The 8,690-nt window shown below is 39.5% G+C and overlaps 1 protein-coding gene and 1 long non-coding RNA gene across 7 annotated transcripts in view; one reads left to right on the top strand and one right to left on the bottom strand.

Moving 5' to 3' along the window:
* The first annotated feature begins 205 nt into the window (after positions 1 to 205).
* On the top strand, positions 206 to 8,682 carry LOC133239892 (uncharacterized). The gene is made up of 4 exons (XR_009734023.1): positions 206 to 1,069; positions 1,503 to 1,618; positions 4,166 to 4,276; positions 5,673 to 8,682. It is a non-coding gene; the product is annotated as an uncharacterized LOC133239892 (long non-coding RNA).
* FAM149A (family with sequence similarity 149 member A) overlaps positions 5,129 to 8,690 on the bottom strand; it is a 34,927-nt gene continuing 31,365 nt past the window's right edge. For 4 of the 6 annotated variants that reach the window (XM_061404248.1, XM_061404251.1, XM_061404252.1 and 1 more), the window contains 2 exons: positions 8,568 to 8,646; positions 5,129 to 5,361 (listed from right to left, as the gene is read on the bottom strand). In XM_061404248.1, the coding sequence (XP_061260232.1) occupies positions 5,288 to 5,361; positions 8,568 to 8,646 (153 nt within the window). In that variant the 3' untranslated portion in view covers positions 5,129 to 5,287. The remainder of the gene's footprint in view (positions 5,362 to 8,567; positions 8,647 to 8,690) is intronic. The other 2 variants (XM_061404250.1, XM_061404249.1) reach the window with 1 other exon arrangement.

The raw sequence follows: 8,690 nt of genomic DNA, 5'->3' as shown, positions 1-8,690 counted from the left end.
TTAAATTATGAAAGTATGATAACACATTTACAGGAGACGTGAGAAATAAAGAACAGTTACATTCAGTTCCACTATATATTAAAATTACTCTTAAAGTAGATAAATTAAGATTTTTACTTGGAGTTTCAATATCAAAAATTAGACGAATTAAGATTTTTAGTTGGAAAAAAAAAGATTTTTAGTTGGAAAAAAAAAGATTTTTAGTTGGAATTTCAATATCAAACTCTAAAAATTAATAGAATAGGCTGAAAAGTAGAAGGATATAGTAGACCTGAAAAGCACTATGAACCAGTTCAACATAATTAAGATTTATACAATTTTCACACAACAGCAGGATGCAAAGAGAATATCCTGCATTTTTACTTTGCATAATTGGATTAGTTTTTCCAGCAGCTATTGTATAGTTTGCTCACAGCCACCTGCAGAGGAAACCTAAGACTTTTCTCTAACTGGATTTCAAGTCATCAACATATACTGACATAGAACAATGTTTGTGAAATATTAAGTGAAAAAAATAAGCAAGTCGCAGAACCAAGTATTTAACCTAAATGCCCTCTTTGGGAGACCTTTTTTCTTTAATTTAAAATTTATTTATTTTAATTAGAGGCTAATTACTTTACAATATTGTATTGGTTTTGCCATACATCAACATGAATCCGCCACGGGTGTACATGTGTTCCCAATCCTGAACCCCACTCCCACCTCCCTCCCCATACCATCCCTCTGGGTCATCCCAGTACACCAGCCCTTTGTTTTTCTTTCTCTCTACCGCTAGACTGATATCTGGAAAGAAAAATACTGAGCAACTTGATCATTTGGGAATGGAGAAGAAACTTGAACTTTTATGTGATTCATGTCTATATTGTTTACTTTAAGACTTTAAAAAAGTGTATCTGTGCAACATCTGTTAGTATATCTTCCTGGACTTCGATTTCCTCCTCTCTAAAGGATCAAGGATAGAACTTGCTGGTGGCCCTGTGACTAAGACTCTACACTTCTACTTGGTCGGGAACTAAGATGCCACATGACTAACATCTCTCCAAAAAATGGATCAAGGCTGAACTACAAGGTCAGTTATACATATAAAAGTACAGGGTTTGTATATATCTGACTCTCTGCTAATCTCTGTGGACAAAACAAGAACTGTAACATACAAGCGCTGCCCTCGGAAGTGGAGAAACAGGGTGATCCCAGGAGCAGCAAATGTGAGCCAAGAAATGCCCCCACTCAGGGGAGGATATGAGGGATTCAAAAGGCAGTGGAGGGGCTCCTGTTTGCACACAGATCAACTCATAGTGACAAGAGCAAGGTAATTTGACTGGCGGCATGGAGCAAGCTGAAATAGAGCTTGACTGCCAGGCTTAAACTTTTATTTCTATTTTGAAGACAATGGTGAGTGAGGAAGAGGCACTGAAGTTTTTTTTTTTTTTTTAAAGGGGCAACACAATAAAAGCCTTCTATTTTGTTCCCTTTCATCTTTCCTATGGTTTCCTTGTTACCAGATGGGACCTTCTCATGCTGCCTTGGAATATTGAAATTTCAGATGAAACCAGTCAAATGGCCAGGCCTGCAAGAAATGTACAGCACCATCCTTTCTCTCCGGGTGACAGAGTGCACAGTGAGTCCACCATAAAGTGGAAGGATCCTCTGTGTAGGGAACAGTGCTCTGCCAAGGTCAAGACTATCAGCCTTTGTAACCATGTTGATTGTCAGCCTTGCGGAATGAATCTGACTGCTTGGGAAGGTGTGAACCTTCCCTCCTGAAGATTCATTCTAGAGTAAAGGTTGAATTCCTTCTCACTTGGAAGGTCTTTGCCACTCTCTCCAGCAAGTGCTTTTGACAGTTAAAGTGGTAGGCCAGAATATGTTATAAACTACAGAAGGGCTTTGTAAACATTGACACTTGGATTTACTTAAATTTTCTGTCACTTGGAATGGTTCCCAATATGAAAAAGGTATTTTAGACTGAAAAACAAATTCTGACTGGATACAGAACTATGGTATCTATATACTCACACACATGAAACCATCAGTGTAAATTCCTATCATCTTCAATTCCTCTCCCTGTATTCTCTCCTGAAGCCTCTGCAGTCACAGTTTTGCCTTGACCATTCTCCTAGCACAGATCTTGTCAAGATCACCAATATCTTCCATGTTTGTTTGTTTTTTTTTTTTAAGTCACTCAGGTGTGTCTGACTCTTTGCAACCCATGGGCTATACAGTCCATGGAATTCTCTAGGCCAGAATACTGGAGTGGGTAGCCTTTCCTTCTCCAGGGGATCTTCCCAAACTAGGGATGGAACCCAGGTCTCTCACATTGCAGGCAGATTCTTTTTTTTTTTTTGCTGTTGTTGATTTTTTTTTCAAGCTGTGGGTCTTTTTTTTTTTTTAATTTTTTTAACTTTACAATATTGTATTGGTTTTGCCATATATCAACATGAATCCGCCACAGGTATACACGTGTTCCCCATCCTGAACCCTCCTCCCTCCTCCCTCCCCATACCATCCCTCTGGGTCGTCCCAGTGCACCAGCCCCAAGCATCCAGTATCGTGCTTTGGACCTGGACTGGCGACTCTTTTCGCTGAGTCAAAAGGGAAGCCACAAGGGAAGAATACTGGAGTGGGTAGCCTATCCCTTCTCCAGGGGATCTTCCCGACCCAGGAACTGAACTGGGGTCTTACAAACTGAGCTATGAGGGAAGCCCTATCTTCCATGTAGCTAAACCTTTAAGTCATTTCTCAGACCCTATCTAAATTGACTTATCAACAGCATTCAACATATGTGAGTGCTTATTACTTTCTTGAACCCCTGCCTCGTTTAACTTTGAGGATTCCATATTCTCTGGACTGTTTTCTCCCTCACCGGTCATTCTTTCTGCTTTGCTCGTTTCTCTTCGCACAACATACCACTAGATGTTAAAATACCTAGAGCTTGAACTCTTTTTCTCTGCTTTTCCATTCTCCACTCTCTTGTTTAGCTCATCCATTTCAGTACTTAATTTGTGTATTTTATATACATATCTGTATCTATATGTATCTGTATGTATATATATTCCCCCAGTCTGAACCTCCTCTTTATCTCCACTTAGACATCTAATACGCATCAAACACACACATCCCAACATGCTTCCAAATCTGCTGCTCTTGAATTCTTTCTGATTTTGGTAAATGTCAACATCATCTTTCCAAGTATTAAACCAGAGCCTTGGGGTCAACCTGGATTCTTTTTTTTTGCTGTTGTTACCCTCCTCATCCAATCCAACAGCAAATCCTATTGGTTCAAATTTGAGAACACACCCAAAGTCCCTGACTTGTCACCAGCTGCCCCTCTGTCATCTAATCTGAAATATCATCTCACATCAGATTACATCACTCTGTCCTCAAAATTCTCCAGTGGCTTCTGGTTTCAGGTAACTTATAACTCCCACCGCCAAAAAAGAATCTTAATCCCTTGCCCCTGTTACTTTACTGATCTCATCTCTTATTATTTACCCCCTTGCTAAGTCCATCCCGTGTCCCACCAGCCTTTTTACTGCTCTCTAGATCTCCAGGTATGCTCCTGTTTTAGGCTGTGTGTTTTCCCCTGTCTAGAATTTTTTTTTTCATCTCTATATGACTTCTCATTTTCTTTGAGTCTTTGCTCAAATACTCTTTGCAATAAAGCCTTTCCTGATTATTGTCTAAACTTGCAACTCTTTCCATCCTGTCACATGGCCATATGTTATGTTTCTTCATCACATTTATTATTATCTGACCTTATATTTCTATTGATTTGTTTATACTTTTTGTCCTCCATGAGAATATAAGTTCTGTTAGGGCAAAGTCTTTGTCTTGTTCAGCCCAATGTTCCAGAATCTTACATGAAGAAGGTGCTTGATAAATATTTGATGAAGTAATAAATCCAGGATGACGGTCACACAGTCACACACATGCTTAGTGCATGTATTCACACTAATATATGAAAGTATATTATTTAGGAATATGCCTTTTTAATCTAGCAGTATATAACTGTCTTGACTTTTGTCTCATTCTATTATTAATGCCATTAAAATCCTAGTCATTAATAGATATTACTCCCTCCTTTAGAAAAGTTGGTACAATCTGCCAGGTTGACTAATAATCACATTGTTCGAGTCATTGTGCTTTCTTTTACCTTTTTTTACAGGCACTTTATATGCATAGACTATACTGCTCTGATAGAAAAGAAGACATGGCCATTTGAGATCTGAGAATATCTGAATCCAAGGATTTCAGTCACTATTAAAGGAAAACAACGGTAGGTAGGGGGAAAAGGAAGCAAAAGATAAAGGACCCTAGAGGCTTGCCTCCAACTGATACTGCTCCTGCACTGTCTCTGTTCAATTTTCTATGTTAATATCAGGTCAGGACATGTGCTCTGAAGAAAAATACGGCAAGTCTAGAGGACAGAGGGTGGATAGAGCTGCTGTTGAGACAGAGGGGTCTGGGAAGGTTTTCTGCAGAAGTGACCATTTAAGCAGAGATCAGATTGTGTTAAAATGAGGAAGATGCTGCTGCAAACACTTCCCACCAGTAGATGAGCACTTCTGTCGTTAATAGTAAAGAGGAAACCATATGCAATATGGTTTAAGTACATTTATATTCAGCTTTTACACAAGCAATCAATTTGGGATACTTTTATTGTATTTGAAATAGACTGCCTGAATTTGAGCATGAAAACTAGTAAAAACAAAACTGGCTTGAGACACTTAGCCATTGACTTTCCTCTAAGTCAGGACAATGACTAGAACAATCTGAATATGAGTCAACCTAGCATACTGTACCAACTTTTCTATCTTCTAAAGAGGGAGTAATATCTATTAGTGACTATGATTTTGATGGCATTAATAACAGAATGAGACAAAAATGTCAAGACATAGTTATATACTGCTAGATAAAAATGCTTTTTTCCTAAATAATATACTTCCATATGTTAGTGTGTGAATACACACATTAAGCACGTGGATGTCTGTGTATAATTGATAAAAGGATGGATTATAAACACATACTAGATTCGTCTGAGTAAAACCTAAAGAATCTGTATAGGAATGCTTCCGATAAAGGAGGAGGTTGGTAATTTTGACTCATATTCTCTTAACAATGCAAAGTGTTCAAAATTAAATTGTTTATTTGTTTGCATTTCTCTCGGGCAGTCTAACATCTCAGACTGTCAGATACATAACATAATACTTCTTCCACTTTTCAAGTGATAAATGGTGTGCTGAGGCTTTCAGTGCTCCAGAAGGGTTGTAGTTCTGATGACGTCACATCAGGAGGCCACTTGGAATCTCTTTCTTAAAGTCAGTGTTGTCCTCTGGAAAGATTTAGGTGGATACTGTGAGCCTGAAATACCAAGCAAAATTCTCATTCAAATGTTTTTACAAATCCCAGCTCTCAAAAGGGTCATGTTTGTATGTTCCATGCAGATGATATATATTTTTTTAATTAAAAAAATTGTAATGTCATTTTTACACAAATCAGGGAACAGTCATATGGAGAAACTGCCATTTGGGGTGCTGAGAAGAAGGAGGGGTGCTCCCCTTAACTGGGCCTGGATCCTGGCTGTGAGTTGTCCCAGATAACTGTCAGCTACCTTAAGAAGTCCTTCCCACTATTTGCCTCTCATTTCTTTTTTTTCTTTTTTCCTGCTACAGAGCAAATGTTGGTTAAGTTTATATCCCTGCTGCTTTTGGATCTGGGAACAAAGCTAAGCAGAAACCACATGCCTGCTCATCAGAGAGAAAACACATCATTAGAAATACAGGATCATCTCTTTTATGTACCTTTCATTGCTTTAAAAAAATCATATTACTACTTTATTTTACTTTAATTTTATTTTGGCTGTGCCTTGTCTCAGTTGCAGCATGTGGGATCTAGTTCCCTGACCAGGGATCGAACCTGGGCCCCTTGCATTGGGAGCATGGAACTTAGCCAATGGACCACCAGGGAAGTCTCCCTTCCATTACTTCTACAGACATGAAAGAGGGCTCCAGCCAGCAATAATAATAGTTGTCAGAAAGTTATTGGTAAGAGAATACAGTAACTTAGTGTTTGGTGAAAAAGTAAGAGTGTAGATTTTAAACAAATTCAGAGTTCGGTTTCCCCTTCCTAAATTCTCTTCCTGTGTGCTATTCTACTTTTCCACTTAGCACACTTTGGTCAACATTTCCAAAACCAAACTCATCTAAACTCCTCAGTACCATCTGCAGCTATCTGCAGAGATCACATTCATCAACCCTCACTCTCCTGTCTCTCAAGTACCATGGCTTCCTTTAACAGAAAGAACTATTGTCACTGAAGACGAAAGCAAACACTGCTGGGGAATGTATAAGGAAAACAGCAACAAAAAGGCCTGGCAGCTTAGAGCTATGAGCACAGCAAGGGAAATTTCAAACGAATACAGAAATCTTTGACATCACTATGCTGGGCTGATGTAAACAGTGATAAGCCTAGAATGTCCCAATGCTTGAATTATACTAGATTTATTTTAAAATGATACTATATTAAGTATTTCCCTTAAAACAGCAAATTGTCCTCTATGTTTCAGATTATTTATAATAAAAATGGTTCATAATTTTTGAGCGAACAATGTATCCCTGACATCTGGCTAGGTCCTTTCCATACGTTTTTCCAATAATTATTCTATCTAGTCTATTATAAAAGAACTAAGATCCAGAGAGGTTGTTATTGTCTTTGTTTAGCTGCTAAATTGTGTCTGACTCTTTTGTGACCCCAGGGACTGTAGCCCACTAGGTTCTTCTGTTTATGGGATTTTCCCAGGTAAGAGTACTGGAGTGGGTTGCCATTTCCTCCTCGCGGGGATCTTTCCATGCGGAATCGAACCTGCCTCTCTTGCATCTCCTGCATTGGCAGGTAGATTCTTTACCACTGAGCCACCAAGGAAGCCCCTCAGGAGAGGCCGAGGCTCTCTTAAAGTGCTCAGCCAATAGGTACTAGAGTTAGGCATTTGATTCCATAGTGACACACCTCACGACAACGCTATGTGGTGGTGGTGGTTTAGTCACTGAGTCATGACAGATACTGCGTGAGCCCACCAGGCTCCTCTGTCCATGCGACTTTCCAGGCAAGGGTACTGGAGTGGGTTGCCATATCCCTTTTCCGGGGGACGATGCTATGTTACCTCCTTAAATAAAAATGCTGGTAATGGTTTTGAAAATTAAAATATCATTGGCCTGAGTTCAGGCTAGAAACGTCATTCTTTAAGTGGCATGCTGCTGCTGCTGCTAAGTCACTTCAGTTGTGTCAGACTTTGTGTGACCCCATAGATGGCAGTCCACCAGGCTCCCCCGTCCATGGGATTCTCCAGACAAGAATACTGGATTAAATGGCATGCTAGCTGAGAATAAGTATTTATCTGTAAAACTCTAAATCATAAAATAACTGGAACATTTGTATTATTACTTTTGTGAAGCATTTTTATAATTAGATCTTCAAAGAGAATCTAAAAGTATTGAGTTTCATTTAGAAGAAAAGTGTAGAAACTCTACAACAGAGAAAGACCTTGATTTCTCTTAAGACTCATAAGACAGCATTTTCTTTTTTACGTGGGTGAGGCCCTAGGTTATTCAGAACCTTGGGGCATTTTCTCTTTTAAGATTATGAAAATTAATAAAAGGAAACCTCAGCCAAAGTTGGGGGCAGAAGGCCAGTAGAGGGTGCTCTCTGGCCTGCTTACCACTCACCTTCAAAAATCCCAATAGTAAGACAGCTGGTAAAGAATGCCTGCAATGCAAGAGACCCAGTTCAATTCCTGAGTTGGGAAGATCCCCTGGAGAAGGGATAAGCTACCCACTCCAGTATTCTTGGGCTTCCCTGGTGCCTCAGACAATAAAGAATCTGCCTGCAATGCGGGAGACCTGAGTTTTTTCCCTGAGTTGGGAAGATCCCTGGGAGAAGGTCATGGCAATCCACTCCTGGAGAACCCCACAGACAGAGGAGCCTGGTGGGCTACAGTCCTTGGAGTCGCAAAGTGTCAGACACGACTGAGTGACTAAGCTCAGCACAACAGAAAGAAACTATCTTGGTCTTCCAAACAAGCAGCCCAGCCACATCCTACCCCAGCAGGAAGAGGGAAGACTTCCTTGTTGCCTAGCAACAAGCCCAGCCAATGGGAAACCCAGCAGATCAGCCAATGAGAAGCCATCATTACTTAAACCTTTCCTTTCCTCCAATGAACTTTCCTTTTTCCTTTGCTTATGACTTCCTTTCCTTGGCCTGCCTTCCTTTTATAAAAGCTGTCCATGCCCTGCAACTCCTCAGAGTATCTGTTTGCCAGATGAGATGCTACTGGATTCATGAACTGTTTAAAAAAAAAACAAGTTATATCTTCAAATGTACTCAGAAGATTTTTGTTTTTTAACCAACAGTAGAGAAGTGCTTGTCTTTGTATTTTGCTCTTCATAAAAATTCCTGAGATACAACCAAAGACTACAAACACTTGGTCAAAATTATCCTCTCAAGGTAGATAATCTTGAAAACTTGAAACTTCACATATGACATCGTTTTGTTTGTATATGGAAAACACTGACCTGTTAAAAAACCTTGACCTGTCCACATGTGCCCAGCAAATTCCATCAGTGTTAATGAACCTTTTCGAGGTGTATCTGACTGTTAGAAGAAAAATAAAATGAAGGGTGAGTTTTATTGTTTTG

Source organism: Bos javanicus, chromosome 27 (assembly GCF_032452875.1).
Source record: "Bos javanicus breed banteng chromosome 27, ARS-OSU_banteng_1.0, whole genome shotgun sequence".
Lineage (NCBI taxonomy): Eukaryota > Metazoa > Chordata > Mammalia > Artiodactyla > Bovidae > Bos > Bos javanicus.
This window is presented reverse-complemented; position numbering and strand designations above follow the sequence as displayed.